This window comes from Pristiophorus japonicus, unplaced genomic scaffold (genome assembly GCF_044704955.1).
Source record: "Pristiophorus japonicus isolate sPriJap1 unplaced genomic scaffold, sPriJap1.hap1 HAP1_SCAFFOLD_830, whole genome shotgun sequence".
NCBI lineage: Eukaryota > Metazoa > Chordata > Chondrichthyes > Pristiophoridae > Pristiophorus > Pristiophorus japonicus.
Genome location: NW_027254752.1, coordinates 45,565 through 67,752, shown reverse-complemented (window position 1 = coordinate 67,752; position 22,188 = coordinate 45,565). Strand labels below are relative to the sequence as shown.

General features: G+C 42.9%; 1 protein-coding gene across 3 annotated transcripts in view; it reads left to right on the top strand.

The window, feature by feature from the left end:
• lonrf2 (LON peptidase N-terminal domain and ring finger 2) overlaps positions 1–22,188 on the top strand; it is a 95,184-nt gene that overhangs the window by 43,046 nt on the left and 29,950 nt on the right. For all 3 annotated transcript variants that reach the window (XM_070874455.1, XM_070874454.1, XM_070874456.1), the window contains 2 exons: positions 15,318–15,476; positions 19,983–20,145. In XM_070874455.1, the coding sequence (XP_070730556.1) occupies positions 15,318–15,476; positions 19,983–20,145 (322 nt within the window). The remainder of the gene's footprint in view (positions 1–15,317; positions 15,477–19,982; positions 20,146–22,188) is intronic.

Below are 22,188 nucleotides of genomic sequence, written 5' to 3'. Positions count from 1 at the left end.
CTCTCTTCCCCCCCCCGCCTCCGCACCAGACCCCACCCCCCCCGCCTGGACCCGACCCGCGCTCCTGTTCCCGCTCCCCCGACTGGACCCGACCCGCGCTCCTGTTCCCGCTCCCCGCCCCCCCCCCCCCCCCCAACTGGACCCGACCCGACCCGCGCTCCTGTTCCTGCTCCCCACCCCCCCGACTGGACCCGACCCGCACTCCTGTTCCCGCCCCTCGACCAGACCCCCGACCCGATTCCCGCTCCCGGACTGGATCCGACCTGACCTCTCTCTTTCCCCCCCCCCTCTCTCTTTCCCCCCCCTCTCTTTTCCCCCCCCCCCCCCCTCTTCTCTCTCTTTCCCCCCCCCCCCTTCTCTCCCCTCCCTCTCCCCCCCGACCCGACCCGAGGCCACCTACCTGTAAATCTGGTGCTGGGGACGGGCCCTGCCCGAAGTCTCGGGCCGGCCCGTTCAGCCTTCGGTCCCGAAAGGCCTGCCTGAAGCACTTTCACACAGGTAGGAAGATGGCTTATTTAATCTTTTCTTTGCTTATAAATGTTTATTCAGGTTGGATTTATTTGTATAATATTTGTAGAAGTATAAATAAGGATTTATTATAGAATTTAATGACTTCCCTTCTCCCTTCTTCCCCCCCCCCCCCCCCCCCCGTTCTGGATGCCTAATTTGTAACCTGCGCCTGATTTTTTAATGTGTAGAACAGGTTTTTTCAGTTCTACAAAAATCTTCACTTGCTCCATTCTATTTTAGTTTGGAGTACGTTTTCACTGTGGAAACTTTCAAATCAGGCGTCAGTGGCCGGACACTTTTGAAGAAAAAATTCTGTTCCAAAGTAGAACTGTTCTACCTGACTAGAACTGCAGAAAAAAAAATGTGGAGAATTGCGATTTCTAAAATAGTCCATTCTCCACCAGTTGCTCCTAAAAAATCTGGCGCGAATCATGTGGAAACTTGGGCCCATTGATTCTGTCCTCTCTGCAGCACTGTAGCATTCTCCTTAACTAATACTGATACACTACTTCCTATCTTTCCTTCCCTATCTTTCCTGAATACCTTCTAACCAGGAATATTTAATACCCAATCTGCCCTTTTTTGAGACAGTTCTGAGTTATTGCCACAGCATCATAATGCCATGTGGCTATTTGTGCATGCAATTCGGTTCCTCTCGGTGATGTCCCTTAATGCAGAGATTACTACCTTTCACTTCCTGCTTTTAAATTCCTCCCTTGCTGCAGGACTTCAACCCTCTTCCCCTCTGTTACTGGTTCCAACATGGACCATGACTTCTGGCTCTTTGCCTCTTCTCTCTTTCTCTCTCTTCTTTTCCCCCCCCTCCAAAATAAAACCCCCCGGGTCTGCAGAATGTTCCTCTCTGATGTCCCTTAACCTGGCACCAGGGATGCAACATACCATACAGGTCTTGCATCGATCGTGGCAGAACCACCCATCTGTCCCCTGACTTTTGGATCCCCAATTATTACTGTATGCCTACACTCCCGGGGAATCCTTGCACTTTCTGCCTCTTCCTTCCCTTCCGGTAGGCTCCCACTTGCCATTCTGAATTCTTATCTGGTTGCGGGGTGACCATCTCCTGGAACCTGTGATCCAGGAATCATTCAATCACCTTTATACCTTGTAAGTGAATCCAGCTGCCCCTTAAGCTCAGAAACCCTCAGCTTGTGTTTGAGCAGCTGGATGCACTTCCTGCAAACGTGGGCCTCCAGGAAATTATGGTGTGAGTGATTTGCCATTAGATATGCCAGGCCATAATTTGTTGGGACTTGGGACTTTATCTCTGCTTCAGAGACCCTTGCTGTCTTGATCATCATCTTAACCAGGTCCCGGTGCATGCAGGCTGCTGTGCTCTGTCACTACACACTGAAGAAGGGCTTAATTTTATAATAAAATTAGAGTTTAATTTTTTTCTGGAGCTTAAAAGAATCCTTGAGACTTAACATTTTTGCTGACTTGTTCCAAGTACTTCATTGAAATCTTAAACCTCAGTTAAGTAATAAAATAAGTATTTTTGACAACCAGGCATTTCCTCCCCATATTATACTGAATTTATATTTATTGAGCTTGTGTACTAAACATGGATTGCAACTGGTAATTAAATATGGTTAGGGGCTACATACAGTCAGGTGACTGCCCAATGCACACTGGTTCTGATATAAAATGCTGTTTTTCTTCATGAATATTTTTAGAATCCATAAATAAAACACAAAGATAAGAGGTGCATTGTGTATGAGTTATGTAAAATTCCAACCTAAATCAGCTGAAGATGTGTCTCCTGGAGCTGCTTCCCCAAGTTCCTTAGACTGCTTGATTATGGGAGTGGTGCTAGTGGATTGGAAGATTGTAAATGTTGCACCCCTGTTCGAAAAAGGGGAGAAGGATAAACCCGATAGCCACAGGCCAGACAACTTAAAGGTGGTGTAAGAAATGTTCTCGAGACTAGAATCCAGGTCAACATTAATTGTCTTGGAAGAATGTGGGTGACAGGCAACATAGATTTGTTAGAAAGGCAAATCGTGTGTGACTGACTTAATTGAGTTCTTCGATGAAATAACTGAAAAGGTTGACATGTATATGAACTTTCAAAAAGCGTTTGATAAGTTGCCACATAATAGTCGTTAGCAAAATGGAAACCCATAGGATTCTTCATCATTATTGGCAGTCTTGCTTCCACTCTTAGAATGAGTCCTTAGGTGGCTGAACAGTCCTAATACAAGAGCCACAGGTGGGACAGACCGTCGTTGAGGGTTGGACAGGTTTGCCGCGTGTTCCTTCCACTGCCTGCGCTTGTTTTCTGCATGCTCTCGGCAATGAGACTCTAGGTGCTCAGCGTCCTCCCGGGTGCACTTCCTCCACTCCGGGCTGTATTTGGCGAGGGACTCCCAGGTGTCGGTGGGGATGCTGCACTTTATCAGGGAGGCTTTGAGGGTGTCCTTGTAACGTTTCCTCTGTCCACCCTTGTCTCGTTTGCCATGAAGGAGTTCCAAGTAGAGTGCTTGCTTTGGGAGTCACGTATCTGGTATGCCAACATTGTGGCCTGCCCAGCAGAACTGATCAAGTGTGGTCAGTGCTTCAATGCTGGGGATGTTGGCCTGGTTGAGGACGCTTTTGTGGTTCATCTGTCCTCCCAGGGGATTTGTAGGATCTTGCGGAGGCATCGTTGATATTTCTCCAGCAACTTGAGGTGTCTACTGTATGTGGCCCATGCCTGTGAGCCATATAGGAGGCGGGTATTACTACAGCCCTGTAGACCATGAGCTTGGTGGTAGATTTGAGAGTCTGGTCATCAAACACACTTTTCCTCAGGCGGCTGAAGGCTGCATTGGCACACTGGAGGCGGTGTTGAATCTCATCAATGTCTGCTTTTGTTAAGAGGCTCCCGAGGTATGGGAAAGAGTCCACGTTGTCCAGGGCCGCGCAGTGGATCTTGATGACTGAGGGGCAGTGCTGTGCGACGAGGACAGGCTGGTGGAGGACCTTTGTCTTACGGATGTTTAGCGTAAGGCCCATGCTATCGTATGCCTCAGTAAATACGTCAACTATATCCTGGAGTTCAGCCTCTGCGCAGACGCAGGCGGCGTCCGCGTACTGTCGCTCAACAACAGAGGTTGGGGTGGTCTTGTACCTGGCCTGGAGGCGGCGAAGGTTAAACAGCTGGTTCTGTAGTTTAGTTCCACTCTAGCGGGGAGCTTGTCGACTGTGAGGTGGAGCATGGCAGCTAGGAAGATTGAGCTGCCCTGTTTGACCCCGGTCCGGATGTGGATTGGGTCTGTAATTGATCCATTGGTAAGGATCATGGCCTGCATGTCATCGTGGAGCAGGCGAAGGATGTTGACGAACTTTTGGGGGCATCCGAAACAAAGGAGGATGCTCCATAGACCCTCACGGTTAAGGGGCAGTGGCAGCATGGATACAAAATTGGCTAAGAGACAGAAAGCAGAGGATAGTGGTGAACAGTTCTTTATCATACTGAAGGAAAATACGTCTGTTTGATATTTGGACCACTGCTCTTTTTGATGTATATTAATGACCCGATCTTCGGTATGGAAAGCAAAATTACCAATTTTGCAGATGCCAAAACTTGAAAATGTAGTAAACAGTGGGGAGGATAGCAGCAGACTTCAGGAGGACATAGACAGACTGGTGAAATGGACAGACATGGCAGATGGAATTTAAGCAGGCACATGTGAAGTGATGCACTTTGAAAAGAAGAATGAGGAGAGGCAATAAAAATTAATTGTATTATACAAGACATTATTAAATAACAAATTAAAGGGCAATAATAAATGTTCAGTGTTGCAAACTATTAAAGATAATGGACCCTGACTTACAGAAACGTTAAATAATGTGTTCCATTCCATGTTCTGCCCAGACAACTTGGTTATGCATCGGACATTTGCTGCGCTGCTTCTGAATTGTTCCTATGCTTGCTGCAGTGTATTCTAATTGGTTCTCCAGCAAATTTTGGCATAAATTCACTACTGGAGGAATGGTGAGCATTATCATCTAACTTCAGCATTTGGGGCCAAATGTGACATTCTAGGAAATTCGAGGCCATTTAGTTTATACCAAGTGGAAGTTATTATTTGGTCTTCCTTTGCTGTTTTATGCTTGAAAAATGCTAATAGTGGAGAACAGGCATAATAAGTAGAATTCTTGATGGACATCCATTGACACTGGTAATTTTGAGCTGCTTCTCATCTCCATTCATGTCAGGTGTCTGTCGTGGCTCAGTGTAGAAATCTGAGTCAGAAGGTCGTGGGATTCATGTCCCATTCCAGAAACTTGAGCACAAAATCTAGGCTAAGTGAGGTGCTGTCTTTCGGATGAGATGTTAAACTGAGGCTCCTTCTGCTGTCTCGGGTGGACATAAGTGATTCTATGGCACTATTTTGAAGGGCAGGGCAGTTTTAAGGAAATCTATTTTTTTCTTTTAATAGAGAACATAAGAATTAGGAGCAGGAGTAGGCCATTTGGCCCCTCAAGCCTGCTCCGCCATTCAATAAGATCATGGCTGATACTCTACCTCCACTCCATTATCCTCATATCCCTTGATTCCCTTAATATTCAAAAATCTATCGATCTCTGTCTTGAATATACACAACGACTGAGCATCCACAGCTCTTGGGGGTAGAGAATTCCAAAGATTCACCACCCTCTGGGTGAAGAAATGTTTCCTCATCTCGGTCTGAAATGGCCGATCTCTTATTCTGAGATTGTGACTCCTAGTTCTAGACTCCCCAGCCAGGGAAAACGTCCTCGCTGCATCTACCCTGTCGAGCCCTGTAAGAATTTTGTATGTTTCGATGAGATCACCTCTCATTCATCTAAACTCTAGAGAACATAGGCTTAGTCTACGCAATCGCTCCTCATAGGACAATCTCCCCCCCCATCCCAGGAATCAGTCTGGTGAACCTCTGTTGCATTCCCTCAACGGCAAGTATATCTTTCCTTTTGGGAATGAAACCAAAACTGTACACAATACTCCAGGTGTGGTCTCACCAGGGCACTATATAATTGCAGCAAGACATCTTTACTCTCTCATACTCAAATCCTCTTGTAATAAACAACAACTACTTGCATTTATATAGCGCCGTTAACGTAGTGAAAGGTCCAAAGGTGCTTCACAGGAGTATTATGCGATTTAAAAAGTTTGACACTGAGCCGCATAAGTAGAAACTAGTGCAGGTGACTAAAAGCTTGGTCAAAGAAGTATGTTTTAAGGAGTGTCTTGAAGGAAGAAAGCGAGTCAGGCAGAGCGTTCCAGAACTTGGGGCCTAGGCAACAGAAGGCACGGCCACCAATGGTTGAGCGATTATAATCTGGGATGCAGAGGGCAGAAAGAAGAGTGCAGACATCTCCTGGGGGAGGAGGTTTGTGGGGCTGGAGGAGATTAGAGATTGGGAGGGATAAGGTCATGGAGGGATTTGAAAATAAGAATTTTGAAATCGAGACATTGCTTAGCCGGAAGCCAATGTTGGTCAGCGAGCATGGGTGATGGATGAGCGGGACTTGGTGTGAGTTTGGACATGGGCAGCTGAGTTTTGGATCACCACTAGTTTACGTAGGGTAGAATGTGGGAGGCCAGCCAGGAGTGCGTTGGAATAGTCAAGTCTAGAGGTAACAAAGGCATGGATGAGGGCTTCAGCAGCAGATGAGCTGAGGCAAGGGTGGAGACTGGCGATGTTACTGAGGTAGAAATTGGCAGTCTTAGTTATGCTGTGGATATGTGGTCGAAAGCTCATTTCAGGGTCAAATATGATGCCAAGGTTACGAACAGTCTGATTCAGCTGCAGACAAGAGTTGGGGAGAGGGATGAAGTCAATGTCTAGGGAACAGTTTGTGACGGGGATCAAAAACAATGGCTTCGGTCTTCCCAATATTCAATTGTAAAATATTTCTGCTCATCCAGAACTGGATGTCGGACAAGCAGTCTAACAATTTAGAGACCGTGGAAGGGTCGAGAGAAGTGATAGTAAGGTAGAGCTGGATGTCATCAGTGTACATGTGGAAACTAATGCTGTGTTTCCGGATGATGTCGCCACGGGGTAGCATGCAGATGAGAAATGGGAGGGGGGGCCCCAAGGATAGATCCTTGGGGGACACTAGAGGTAACTATGTGGGGACGGGAATAGCAGCCGTTGCAGGTGATTCTCTGGGTATGGTTAGATAGATAAGAATGGAACTAGGCAAGTACAGTCCCACTTAGCTGAATGACAGTGGAGAGGCGAGAAGGTCAACCTTGTTAAAGGCTGAAGACACGTCAAGAGGGACGAGGAGGGATAGTTTGCCTTTGTCACAGTCTTTTATTGCTTGCTGTACCTGCATGTTAACTTTGTGATTTGTGTACAAGGGCATGTGTGATCACGATCCTTAACTGAGAAGATTTGTACAAATTCCCTGTACCCAGATTTCATCTAATTAACAATTTTAAAGCATAAAACATGATAAAAGGAATTGATTCAGAAGCTCTTAACTGTATAGGTAACACCCTTGTTATGACATTTTTGGACAGTTGCCATTCACAACTTCATGGGAAATTTTATTTTAAAGGTGACCCACCAGCCATTTTTGGTTAGTTTAAAACTGCTTATGAAATTAAAACTTGTGGTGACTCTGAATAGTATATATAAATATTTGTTAGAGGTGAGTCAGTGTGGCTTTATACCATGGTGTAGGAAGAAAGGTTTCATATTCCTGGAGCATTGGAACTTTTTTGGGAGCTTTGCAGATAAGAAGTCATTCACCTGAATCAAAGTGATAACTTTACCTGAGTCAGAAAGGCTTTTAAGCTGGGGGGGGGGGGGGGGGAAGGAAGAGGGGAAGAGAGGAGGCAGGGGACTGAGTATTTTGGGAAAATAGACAAAGGATGACTTCAGTGTTCATATGTATGCAAGGCGTTTAAGAAAGCAAATGGGTTGACCAGATAGGATGGTGAATAAGGAACAAGTAGACATGATGGAATAATTTGTAGCTTGGCTTAAGCTGGTAAAGTTTAGTAAAGGAAAGGGTTGGAGAGTAGTTTAAAACTAGTGAGAGTGGAGAGATTCTGGAATAAAAGGCACAGCAAGAAAAAAAATTAATCCAAGTGTGATGTCACAGGAGAGCAGGTAGATGATTGGTTGGTGAGTATTACAGCTTTTATTTGCTCTAAGTTCGGAAAGGGTTTAAATTAAGAGCTGAGAAACTATAACTTGTTAGTACTTAATAAATTAATAACTTGGAACAGATAAAATTAAACAAAACTAAAATATCGATTCAATAAAAGCTTTAATTAATTATTAAATAAACAAGTTTAGAGATGGCAATGCAAGTGGTATGTCGTAACTGCAGCATGTGGGAGTTGGCAGAGAGCATCACGATCCCGAGCAACCACATCTGCAGTAATTTGTCTGCAACTCAAGGAACTTCAGCTCAGAGTTGTTGAGCTGGAGTACGAGCTGCAGACATTAGGGGGAAGAGTTACATGGACACTTTGTTCCAGAAGGCAGTCACACCCTTAGTTAAATAGTACTTTAGAGTTAGTCAGGGACAGGAGGGTGTGACTGCGAGTCAGGAAGGTTATGGAACCCAGGATGTAGTGACTGAGGAGCCTCAGCCCTTGACCCTGTCCAACAGGTATGAGGTACTTGCTACCTGTATGGATGACTAAAAGGACTGCAGGGAGGATCAGCAAACTGACCCACGGCACTGTGGTACAGGAAGCCATTCAGTGGGGGGAGTAAAAAGGAATGTGGTGGTGATGGTCAGTGAGATAGATACTGTTCTCTGCAGCTGCGACGGGGAATTCCAGAGGTTGAGTTGCCTGCCCGGTCCCAGGGTTAAGGATATCTCCTTGTGGCTAGAGAAGAACTTGGAGTGGGAGGGGGAGGATCCAGTTGTCGTGGCCCATGTAGGAACCAATGAGATAGGTAGAGCTAAGAATGAAGTTCTGCTGACGGAGTTTGAGGAGCTAGGCTCTAAAATAATAAGCAGAACCTCGAGGATAATCTTTAGATTGCTACCTGAGCCGCATGCAAATTGGCATGAGGTCAAGCAGATCAGAGTTAAATGCGTGGCTCAGAGATAAGGGAAGAAGGGGGTTTCAATTCATGTGGCACTGGCACCAGTATTGGGGGTGGGCTCCACTTAAACCGGGCTGGGAACAGTGTCCTGGCAAATCGAATAACTCCGGCTGTAGATAAGAGCTTTAAACTTTAAAAAATGGGGGGGGGGGGTGGGATTTAGAAAGTTAAAGAACAAGAACAAGGCAATAGTACAGGGTAGCATTATGAGTAATGATAACCAGAGTGTGACAGGAAGGGACAGCACACAAACTTGAGTGCACCAGCAAATAAGATCAGAGTAGGGAAAAATGGTAAAAAGACAAAATTAAAGGCTCTTTATCTGAATGCATGCAGCATTCGTAACAAGATAGATGAATTGATGGCATAAATAGCAATAAATGGGTATGACCTGATAGCCATGGTTGCAAGGTGACCCAAGGCTGGGAACTGAATATTCAGGATTACTTGCTATTTCGGAAGATGAGCAGAAAGAAAAACGAGGTGGGATAGTTCTGTTAATAAAGGATACGATCAGTACAGTAGTGAGAAATGATCTTGGCCCGGAAGATCAAGATGTAGCATCAATTTGGGTGGAGATAAGAAATAGCAAGAGAAAGAAGTCACTGGTGGGAGTAGTCTATAGGCCCCCTAACAGCTACACTGTAGGACAGTATAAATAGAGAAATAATGGGGGCTTGTAAGAGTGGTACTGCAATAATCATGGGCAGCTTTAATCTCATAGATTGGACAAATCAAATTGGCAAGGGTAACCTTGAGGATGAGTTCATAAGAGTGTATTTGGGACAGTTTCTTGGAAAAATATGTTGTGGAACAAACCAGGGAGCAGGCTATTTTAGATCTGGTAATAAGACTGGATTAAATAAGGATCTCATAGTAAAGGTTCCTTTAGGGAAAAGTGATCGTAACATGATGATTTCACATTCAGTTTGACAGTGAGAAACTTGGGTCTGAAACTAGTATTTTAAACTTAAATAAAAGCAATTACAAAGGTATGAAGACAGAGTTTGCTAAAGTGGACTGGGAAAATAGATTAAAGGTAAGACGGTAGATAAGCAGTGGCAGACATTTAAGGAGATATTTCATAATTCTCAACAGATATATTCCATTGAGAAAGACTCTGAGAAGGATGAACTATCTGTGGCTAACTAAGGAAATTAAGGATGGTATCAAATTGAAAGAAACAGCATACAATGCAAAGATTAGTGGTAGGCTAGAAGATTGGGAACATTTTAGAAACCAGCAAAGGATGACTCAAAAAATAATAAAGGGAGAAAATAGATTGAGAGTAAACTAGCAAGAAATATAAAAACAGACAGTAAGAGCTTCTACAAGTATATAAAAAGGAAGAGAATGGCTAAAGTAAATGTGGGGCCCTTAGAGGATGAGACTGAGGAATTAATGGGAAACGAGGAAATGGCAGAGACTTTGAACACATATTTTGTATCTCTCCATGGTAGAAGACACTAAAAACATCTCAATAATAGTTGATCAAGGGGCTATAGGAAGGGATGCTATCACTAAAGAAAAAGCACTAGGCAAACTAATGGGACTAAAGGAGGACAGGTCCGCTGAACTTGGTGGCCTGCATCCTAAGGTCTTAAGAAGTGGCTGCAGAGATAGTGGATGCATTGGTTGTAATCTCCCAAAATTCCCGAGATTCTGGAGAGGTCCCACCGGATTGAAAAACTGCAAATATAACACCTCTATTCAAGAAAGAAGGGAAACTGAAAGCAGGAAATTATAGGCCAGTAAGCCTAACATCTGTCATTGGGGAAAATGCTGAATCCATTATTAAGGAAGTAGTAGGGCATTTAGAAAATCATACAATTAAGCAGAGTCAACATGGTTTTATGAAAGGGAAATTGTGTTTGACAAATTTATTCGAGTTCTTAGAGGATGTAATGAGCAGGGTGGATAAAGGGGAACCAGTCGATGTAGTGTATTTGGGTTTCCAAAAGGCATTCGATAAAGTGCCACATAAAAGGTTGCTACACAAGATAGAAACTCATGGTGTTGGGGGTACTATATTAGCATGGATAGAAGATTGGTTAACAGAAAAGAGTCGTGATAAATGGACCATTATCAGGTTGGCAAACTAGTGGGGTGCCATAGGAATCAGTGCTGGGGTCTCAACTATTTACAATCTATATTAATGACTTGGATGAAGGGACCGAGTGCATTGTAGCAAAATTTGCTGATCCAAAGATAGGTCGGAAAGCAAGTTGTGCTCATCACCGGAAACACTTCGCACCTACCGTGTTTGAGCTGTTTCCACCATCTCGGTGGCCTCTTGCGCGAAATTACGCTCTTTTGGCCCTTTTTTTTTTAAAAACGAGCTGACCGGAAGTTGGTCATAATGGAGGCGGAAGTGAGGCGGAGAGCGGAAGTTTGGTCACGAGAGAGATGGAAGTGGGGGGCGGGCGGGTGCAGACTGTCTGCCGCTGTCACTCATCAGTGTGGCGCTGATAGCGTCACCACGTCGCTCCCTTTCACTTAAATGGGAGGGCCGCTGCGAACTCTGCATTTTATTTTACTCTGGTCCACTGGGCCACCAGAGTGTTTAGGCCAGTCCAGCAGCCTGGCACCCAAGAGAGGGTGCTAGGCTGCCAGTTGGTGGCTCTGCTGAACTCTGGGCCATAATTGTCGGGCCAACCTGGCAGTCTTTAATAGGAAGAATAGAAAAGCAAAATATTATTTAAATGGAGAGACTACAGAATGCTGCAATACAGAAGGATCTGGGTGTCCTAGTATGTGAAACACCAGTTAGCATGCAAGTACAGCAAGTAATTAGGAAGACAAATGGAATGTTGGCCTTTATTGCAAGGTACAGTTTTGTTCTCCTTATTTAAGGGGGGATGTCCTTGCATTGGAGGAAGTTCAGAGAAAGTTCACTAGGTTGATTCCTGGGTGAAGGGGTTATCTTATGAGGAAAGGTTGAGCCTGTACTCATTGGAGTTTAGAAGAATGAGAGGTGATCTTATTGAAACGTAAGATTCTGAGGGGGCTTGACGGTAGGCGCTGAGTGGATGTTTTCCCTCGGGGAATCTAGTACTAGAGGGTATAGTTTCAGAATAAGGGGTCGCCCATTTAAGACGGAGGTGAGGAGTAATTTCTTCTCTCAGATGGTTGTGAATCTGTGGAATTCTCTACTCGAGAGCTGTGGTGGCTGAGTCATTGAATATATTTAAGACTGAGATAGACAGATTCTTGAACTATATGGGAGTCAAGGGTTATGGGGAACAGCCAGGAAAGTAGAGTTGAGGCCAAGATCAGATCAGCTGTGATCATTTTGAATGGCAGAGCAGGCTCTTGGGGCTGTATGTCCTACTCCGGCTCTTATTTCTTATGTTCTTGAGTAGGGTTGGGGCTATTGATCAAGTAGTGGTTATCTCTTACTGAGCGGGTGTTGGATTTGGAAGATGAAACATAGAAACATAGAAAATAGGTGCAGGAGTAGGCCATTCGGCCCTTCGAGCCTGCACCACCATTCAATAAGATCATGGCTGATCATTCACCTCAGTACCCCTTTCCTGCTTTCTCTCCATACCCCTTGATCACTATAGCCGTAAGGGCCACATCTAACTTCCTCTTGAATATATCCAACGAACTGGCATCAACAACTGGTAGGGAATTCCACAGGTTAACAACTCTTGAGTGAAGAATTTTCTCCTCATCTCAGTTCTAAATGGCTTATCCCTTATCCTTGGACTGCGTCCCCTGGTTCTGGACTTCCCTAACATCGGGAACATTCTTCCTGCATCTAACCTGTCCAGTCCCGTCAGAATTTTATATGTTTCTATGGGATCCCCCCTCATCCTTCTAAACTCCAGAGAATAAAGGCCCAGTCGATCCAGTCTCTCCTCATATGTCAGTCCTGCCATCCCGGGAATCAGTCTGGTGAACCTTCGCTGCACTCCCTCAATAGCAAGAACATCCTTCCTCAGATTAGGAGACCAAAACTGAACACAATATTCCAGGTGAGGCCTCACCAAGGCCCTGTACAACTGCAGTAAGACCTCCCTGCTCCTATACTCCTACACTCAAAACCCCTAGCTATGAAGCCTCCTTCACCGCCTGCTGTACCTGTATGCCAATTTTCAATGACTGATGTACCATGACACCCAGGTCTCGTTGCACCTCCCCTTTTCCTAATCTGCCGCCATTCAGATAGTATTCTGCCTTTGTGTTTTTGCCCCCAAAGTGGATAATCTCACATTTCTCCACATTATACTGCATTTTCCCACTCACCTAACCTGTCTAAGTCACCCTGCAGCATCTTAGCATCCTCCTCACAGCTCACACTGCCACCCAGTTTAGTGTTATCTGCAAACTTGGAGATATTACACTCAATTCCTTCATCCAAATCATTAATGTATATTGTAAATAGCTGGGGTCCCAGCACTGAGCCCTGCGGCACACCACTAGTCACTGCCATTCTGAAAAGGACCAGTTTATCCCGACTCTCTGCTTCCTGTCTGCCAACCAGTTCTCTATCCACGTCAGTACATTACCCCTAATACCATGTGCTTTAATTTTACATACTAATCTCTTGTGTGGTACCTTGTCAAAAGCCTTTTGAAAGTCCAAATACACCACATCCCACTGGTTCTCCCTTTTCCATTATACTAGTTACATCCTCAAAAAATTCCAGAAGATTTGTCAAGCATGATTTCCCTTTCATAAATCCATGTTGACTTGGACCGATCCTGTCACTGCTTTCCAAATGCGCTGTTATTTCATCTTTAATAATTGATTCTAACATTTTCCCCACTACTGATGTCCGGCTCAGGGGAAAAGTTGGTGATTATAAAAATATACTATTGGCCATCAGCAAATGAAGTGGATGCACTGCTGTGGAAAGCCATAAAACAGATTAGTATTTGTCCACTATTGTAATTGGGGCAAATTTTGATTGGGATGTACAAAAGGGGCAGTCTGTATGTGAACAGACATTCATTGGTTATGCAGGAGTTTTAAATGAGATGTGAGAAAATCTGCAAGGAAAAGTACAATATTAGATTGGTTTTCAGAGACTGCTAAGCCAAGCAGAGCCAAGCATCTGGGATCTAGTTGAGGACCAAGCATAAAAGCAAATGTAATTAAAAAGCTAAGTTTTAGATGAACTAACTTTTAGGGCCATGTGTGGAAACAATAATATAAGGAGGAAATACTTAAAAGCTATGAAAATGGGGACAGAGTTGGAGATCTCTAATTGTTTTCTCATTATACCTGTGGAAGAATCATTCATAATTTGCATTTTTTTGTGTCTGCATTATATTCCATTATTTGAATTTGTTGCCTTGGGAGGGCTGAAAAATAACTTTGAAGTTGTCATAGAATATTGTTGGCCTGAGACAGAACCCTGCTGATGGACTCTGGATTTGGTGCTCATAATTTTCAGCTTGTGGAAGGTTGCCAGTCTTAATATTGGTGGGTGCACTCTATTTTCAGTCTTTGACTGTAATCCTGACATAGAGGTACTGGGACCATTGCTCCTTGGGCACCAAATGTGTCCAACATCGTGTATACCTTGTGCTATAAGAAGTTTTTAGCGGTTTTGGTGCACACACTGCTTGACTCAATGGGAGCATGCACAGGTCAGCGAGTGGAATATCTGGCATCAGCAACTCTGACTGTTGGTTGCCCTTAAAGGGGAACTGCCATTGTTGTAAGTTGTAGGTGCAAGGCATAGAGGCAGAATTGCACCACTGTGATATGATGCTTTGGAGCTGCTTCAGCAGGAGGTACGATAGAGGAGTGTAAATCTTTCTGGAATAGAGGGGCCCTTCCAGTTAAGAATATCATCGGAGCAACGTGGATGAAGATTGTAGAGTTGATGCTGCCAATTCATTGCGCTACTAAATTATACTGTCATTTAGTATGGTTATTTTAGGATTTATTGCTAGGTATAGAATATAAAAGCCATGTGGTAATGACAAGCCTTTATAAAATCTTATGACCTCTGAATACAGTGTGCCCTATTGGGCTCCATACTGTCGGACGGATGTTGAGGCTTTCGAGAGGGTTCAGTGCAGATTCATCAAGATTCTGCTTGGTATGGAAAAATAAAAATATAATGAAGGCTTGAAAAATTGGGTCTTTTCTCATCCGATATGATGGGTGTTTAAAATAATAAAAGAATGGGATGAGGTAGATAAAAACAGGCTGTTGAGGGTTCTAGATCTCGGGGCGTTAAATGCACTTGATTTAGAACAGAGAGCAGGAGATACTAATTTAGAGTAGAGGCTGTGAAATTCACTTTCAAGATTACTGTTTGAAGCTGAAGTGCAATATTCAAGATTAGATTGGATAGGTGAATGAAAGAGATTCTGAAGGTATTATGGGAACAAAGCAGGTAAATGTGATCAGAACTATTTATTCATCACTGACTGGTTGGGCCAACTTACCTGTTTCAGTATTGTAACTTCTATGCATTTCTGTGCATATGTTCATATTTTTTCAAAATTTTGGTCACCATCTAGTGGTCATTCTGTAAACTGCTTTTTATCCTGCAGTTTAAAAAAAATCTAGTTTAAAGAGTGCTCCACCGCTGGTATTTAACTCCACTTTGATGCTTCTAATTACACTCAACCACTCAATCTCCAATTAAAAGTTTTGATGATTTACATTGCAGGTGCTATTCACTTGGTCTTTTCTAATACTTCTACAACCAATTAAGCCAACAATAGAAGCAAGAGAACAGTGAGTGAAATGTGTCTTTATTTGCTTTTGTAGCTTAACTGAAGATGTTCCAATTTTTGTCTGCACCATGGGCTTCCCAACTATTCCATGCCCTCTTCATGTTTTTGAACCACGTTATCGGCTCATGATTCGCAGGTGTATGGAAACGGGCACTAAGCAATTTGGAATGTGCATTGGAAATGAGCTTAAAGGGTAAGAGTAAATAAGTATGTATGTATGTGTGTGTTGCTCCTAGAGATGATCTGAATATATGGACAAGTGTCAACCTTGGCTCAATAGTATCACTTTTGCCTCTTGTGTCTGAAGGGCGTGGGATCAATCCCCACTCCGGAAACTTGACAGCATTAATCTAGGTTGACACAAGTGCTGCATTGTCAGGGTGTCAATTTTTCAGATGAGCTGTTAAACTGAGGCCCAGTTTGCCTGCTCAGATGGATGTGAAAAAACTTACTGGCTCAGTTCAAAGAAGTGCAGGAAGGTTCTCCCAGTATCCTAACCAACATATTAAAACTTCACCACACAGATTATCTGGTCATTTATCTCATTGCAGTTGTGGGACCTTGCTGTGTGCAAATTGGTGGCTGTGTTTGTTTACATTGTAACAGCGACTACACTTCAAAATTACTTCATTAACTGTGAAGAGTTTTGGCATGTCCTGATTAAATGCTTTGTGTGATTATTCTTCAAGTCCTCATGTGTTTTAAGGTGAATGGCATATTTTGTCAATGACTGCCAATTGCATCAGTGATGCATTTGGCAGTCAATGTGATGTGTTGCACAACAAGTTTATTGAAAAATTTGGCTACCAAAATATAATGCATTATATGAACCATAGGAGGGCGAATGGGCATGGGTTGCAGATTGCAATGATCATCTATTTTATATAAAGGCCAGTAAATTTCCCAGTTTCTTTCACTACTTCCCCCAATCCAGCACCGGCCAAGGTTGTGAAAGCTTGTTGACTGCTTCACAAACAGTGGTAAAATTGAACAGGCTTTTGTGATAGGTGTTTCTCCAGTTGGACTGATAGAAAACCAGTGGGTAAAGAAAACTGGGCTTTCTTGTACTGCCCTTTGTTTAAGGAATGGATGAAGGCTGACATTAGAATTGTGGAAAAGTGGCTGTATTTAAGCCATTTCATGCTCGGAATTGTCACTGCCCATAATCAAGGGCACAGTTTATTTTGGTGGGGAGGGGCACTAGGTAGGTATCTCTGATCTAAAAAGATGCTGGAAAACTTCATAAGAGGTATATACTTTTGCAGCAAAAGTATGTAACCTATTCATAGTATTATGGGAAAAGATCACCATAACATGGAGTCCTGGAGACTTGGGCAGAAGACCCAAGAACAGATTTTAGAGACGCAATTTAATATGGCTGAATGCTCATCTAGTAATGGAACATAGAAACATAAAAAATAGGTGCAGGAGTAGGCCATTCGGCCCTTCGAGCCTGCACCACCATTCAATAAGATCATGGCTGATCATGCAACATTAGTACCCCATTCCTGCTTTCTCTCCATACCCTTTGATCCCTTTAGCTGTAAGGGCCACATCTAACTCCCTTTTGAATATATCTAACGAACTGGCCTCAACAACTTTGAGGCAGAGAATTCCACAGGTTCACAATTCTGAGTGAAGAAGTTTCTCCTCATCTTGGTCCTAAATGGCTTACCCCTTATCCTTAGACTGTGACCCCTGGTTCTGGACTTCCTGAACATCGGGAACATTCTTCCTGCATCTAGCCTGTCCAATCCCGTCAGAATTTTGTGTGTTTCTAATGAGATCCCCTCTCATTCTTCTAAATTCCAGTGAATATAAGCCTAGTCAATCCAGTCTGTCTTCATGTTAATCCTGCCATTCTGGGAATCAGTCTGGTGAACTTTCGCTGCACTCCCTCAATAGCAAGAATGTCCTTCCTCCGATTAGGAGACCAAAACTGAATACACTATTCAAGGTATGGCCTCACCAAGGCCCTGTACAACTGCAGTAAGACCTCCCTGCTCCTATGCTCCAATCCTCTCGCTATGAAGGCCAACATGCCATTTGCGGCCTTCACCGCCTGCTGTACCTGCATGCCAACTTTCAATGACTGATGTACCATGACACCCAGGTCTCATTGCACCTCCCCTTTTCCTAATCTGTCACCATTCGGATAATATTCTGCCTCCCTGTTTTTGCCCCCAAAGTGGATAACCTCACATTTATCTACATTATACTGCATCTGCCATGCATTTGCCCACTCACCTAACCTGTCCAAGTCATCCTGCAGCATCTTAGCATCCTCCTCACAGCTCACACTGCCACCCAGCTAATGTCATCTGCAAACTTGGAGATATTGCATTCAATTCCTTCGTCCAAATCATTAATGTATATTGCAAATAGCTGGGGTCCCAGCACTGAACCTTGCGGTACTCCACTCGTCACTGCCTGCCATTCTGAAAAGGACCCGTTTATTCCTACCCTTTGCTTCCTGTCAGCCAACCAGTTCTCTATCCACGTCAATACATTACCCCCAATACCATGTGCTTTAATTTTGCACACTAATCTCTTGTGTGGGACCTTGTCAAAAGCCTTTTGAAAGTCCAAATATATCATATTCACTGGTTCTCCCTTGTCCACTCTACTAGTTACATCCTTAAAAAATTCTAGAAGATTGGTCAAGCGTGATTTCCCTTTATAAATCCATGCTGACTTGGACCGATCCTGTCGCTGCTTTCCAAATGCACTGCTATTACATCTTTAATAATTGATTCCAACATTTTCCCCACTACTGATGTCAGGCTAACCAGTCTAATTCTGTGTTTTCTCTCTCCCTCCTTTTTTAAAAAGTGGGGTTACATTAGCTACCCTCCAATCCATAGGAACTGATCCAGAGTCTATAGAATGTTAGAAACTGACCACCAATGCATCCACTATTTCTAGGGTCACTTCCTTAAGTACTTTGGGATGCAGACTATCAGGCCCTGGGGATTTATCGGCCTTCATTCCCATCAATTTCCCTAACACAATTGCCTGACTAGCGGTCCCCTAGTATTTCCGGAAGGTTATTTGTGTCTTCCTCAGTGGAGACAGAACCGAAGTATTTGTTCAGTTGGTCTGCCATTTCTTTGTTCCCCATTATAAATTCACCTGATTCTGACTGCAAGGGACCTACATTTGTCTTCACTAATTGTTTTCTCTTCACATACCTATAGAATCTTTTGCAGTCAGTTTTTATGTTCGCTGCAAGCTTGCTCTCATACTCTCTATTTTCCCCCTCCTAATTAAACCCTTTGGCCTCCTCTGTTGAATTCTAAATTTCTCCCAGTCTTCAGGTTTGTTGCTTTTTCTGGCCAATTTATATGCCTTTTCCTTGGATTTAACGCTATCCCTAATTTCCCTTGTTGGCCATGGTTGAGCCACCTTCCCCGTTTTATTTTTACGCCAGACAGGGATGTACAATTGTTGAAGTTCATCCATGTGATCTTTAAATGTCTGCCATTGCCTATTTACTGTCAACCCTTTTTTTTTTACTATCATTTGCCAGTCTATCCTAGCCAATTCACGTCTCATACCATCGAAGTTACCTTTCTTTAAGTTCAGGACCCTAGTCTCTGAATTAACTGTGTCACTCTCCATCTTAATGAAGAATTCTACCATATTATGGTCACTCTTCCCCAAGGGGCCTCGCACAACAAGATTGCCAATTAATCCTTTCTCATTACGCAAGACCCAGTCTAGGATGGCCAGTCCTCTAGTTGGTTCCTCGACATATTGGTCTAGAAAACCATCCCTTATGCACTCCAGGAAATCATCCTCCACCGTATTGCTACCGGTTTGGTTAGCCCAATCTATATGTAGATTAATGTCACCCATGATAACTGCTGTACCTTTATTGCGCGCACCCCTAATTTCTTGTTTGATGTCATCCCCAACCTCACTACCACTGGTTGGTGGTCTGTACACCACTTCCACTAGCGTTTTCTGCCCTTTGGTGTTCCGCAGCTCCACCCATACAGATTCCACATCATCCAAGCTAATGTCCTTCCTTACTATTGCGTTAATCTCCTCTTTAACCAGCAATGCTACCCCGCCTCCTTTTCCTTTCTGTCTATCCTTCCTGAATATTGAGTACCCCTGGATGTTGAGTTCCCAGCCTTGGTCACACTGGAGCTATGTCTTCGTAATCCCAATTACATCATGCAACTAACCTGTAAGTACTGAATGAAACTTCACAAACAAGAAGAATAGATATGGATCTAAAAAATATAACTTGAGGCATGGCTGAAATTGTAATACAAGTGTGTACTGCAGAGTTCATTTTATCCTTGTTTTTTAGTGACATACACATTTTACTACAGTGGCAGTTCAGTTCAAGGCCATCTTTTCCTATTGTGTGAATGCATTATTAGAAAAAATGTAAACTTGAAATTATTTGTTTTTGCATGCAAAAGAAAACTGAAGGTGTTTGTTTAAATGTGGACAGACTACAGAACCCTAGGGTGTAAGATATAATGGCCCTTTGTATTGTGATTATACAGACTTTGCCCCCCTGTTCAGGACTTAATTTTTGCAATGGTCTTCAAGGCAGCAGGAGCAGAATTGTTTTTTTTCTTTCTGTATTTTCTTCATGTTTCTAATGCAGTGCCTAAGTGTAGATAATTTATTGTCTGCAATATTTTATGTCTAAGTTTATGTATACTGCTTTTTTGTTCAGGTTTGCTGATTATGGCTGCATGCTAGAAATCAGGGATGTAAAGTTTTTTCCTGATGGCCGTTCTGTAGTTGATACAATTGGCAAGTGTCGATTTAAAGTTTTACGCCATGGCCAGAGAGATGGTTATAACACTGCTGACATTGAATATCTTGAAGACAAGAAGGTAAATGTTTTAAGGTTTATGTAAGATATCTTTCTTCCTTGGGTGTTAACGTACCACTCAACATCCCAGTTCAGAAGCTAGAGGAGTGTATGTTTCCAAGTCTTAATTAGCCCAAACTCCCTGAAATCAGTCATAGAAAATCAACCACATCCAGGTTGTTTTCTGTCCAAGGAGTTATTTGAGTTCTGTATCTCCGAGATTAGTACGTTGTATGACGAATAGGTCCATCATTTGTAGGGAATGCATCACTGAGGTGACTTCAATAAAGAGGTAACAAATCTAAAAATCCTTTATCCAGATTGAATAAATCTGATTTGATCAGGAACAGTTTTTAATACTCATTCACTCTGAAAACCCTGTTTTATTCATTCACTGGGTGTGGACGTCACCGGCAAGGCCAGCATTTATTGCCCATCCCTAATTGCCCTCGAAGGTGGTGGTGAGCCACCTTCTTGAATACAACTGAATAACTTGATGGGCTATTTCATAAGACAGTTAAGAGTCAACCACATTGCTGTGGGTCTGGAGTCACATATAGGCTAGACTGGATAAGGACAGCAGGTTTCCTTCCCTAAAGGATGTTAGTGCACCAGTTTGGGTTTTTACGGTAATTTCATGGTCACTTACTTGATTGGTGACTTTTTTTAAATTCCGGATTTATTTAATTAACTGAATTTAAATTCTCCAGGCCTCTGGATTACTAATCCAGTATCATAACCATCATGCCACATACCCCCCTATTGGTATTGGTAATATCTGAATTATTAACATTTTCAATAAATATGATGGGGCAGAAACGGAGAAATTGCAACCAGAGTGCATTTTGAAATTGTGTTGGTTAGGTTATAGTTCACGTTTCCACTAAAATTTATTTGTATAACCACAAACTTAAAATCTTCCATGAACCAGCAAATCGGGCAGTGCAATAGAACGTAATTTTTTTCTTTCTATTAAATAGTCATTGATGTATTTAAAGTGGTACAGTTTTGATGTATTTAAGGTGGTGCAGTTTTATTAATACAGCTGAAAATGGGTTTATCAGCAAAGATAAGCATTTTTAATAAGGTTGTCCAGCCCTCCAGATGTAAGTAACCTGATTTAAAATCACTGAAAATGACGTTTAAAAAAAAACTCTACTGAATCATTTAATAGTTTCATTGGTGTACACTAGTTTGTTTCTTAGTAAATTAAATATTATTTGATGTGAAAAACTTTTAAAATGTACTTGCTAGTGCGTTTAAGAAAATGATTGGAATGTCGCAATTTTGATCTGGGATCATAGCTGGTTTTGTGATCAGGGTCTGATCCAGGCAATTTGAATCTTGAATAAGTGGTTTTGGGCACAACTCACTTGTGCTTAAAATTCTCCGATCTGTTGCGCCGGTTTGTCCGATTGCATTGGTATCTGGGCACAAAACTAGTGGAAACTCTACCCTGATGAATTTTACTTGATGTCATTTTGTTTTGCACTGATCTTAAGTAGGATACTTGTGATGACCTTCAAATTGATAACACTAGAGTGACTAGGATACGTTAAGCATCTCTTCTCTCAATAAGAGTTTGCAGAAATTAAACACATGACTGGTGTATTTGTTTCATGGGTCCTTTGCTTAAGAATTCATAGCATCACATTGCTATTAAGAACTAGTTGGTTTATTAACAAAAGGGTTATACTACACATTCTACACACTACCAGTTCATCCACTAGATTCCCAACTGCATACCTCATCGTGTATGACCTGGACCCAACTGATTGGGGGTTTTATTGCGTCTTGTGAACATCATGTGACTGGCTAAGCCACTCATTGCAACAGCTCCAACTATTTTTATAGACACCAATAATCAAGTGCCCCCTTTATTAAAGGGGAGGCGCACACTCAACTTTTCAAGTGCCCCTTTTTTTTTTTGAGGGCACTAAAACACAAATTATACAAGTGCTCCCTGGCTAAAAAAGGGGGGGGGGGACGCTAAAACCGACAACTTAAACAAATTAAACTTTAGACATTAAAATCAAAATAAAATTTGGTTGCCGGGGATGATGAT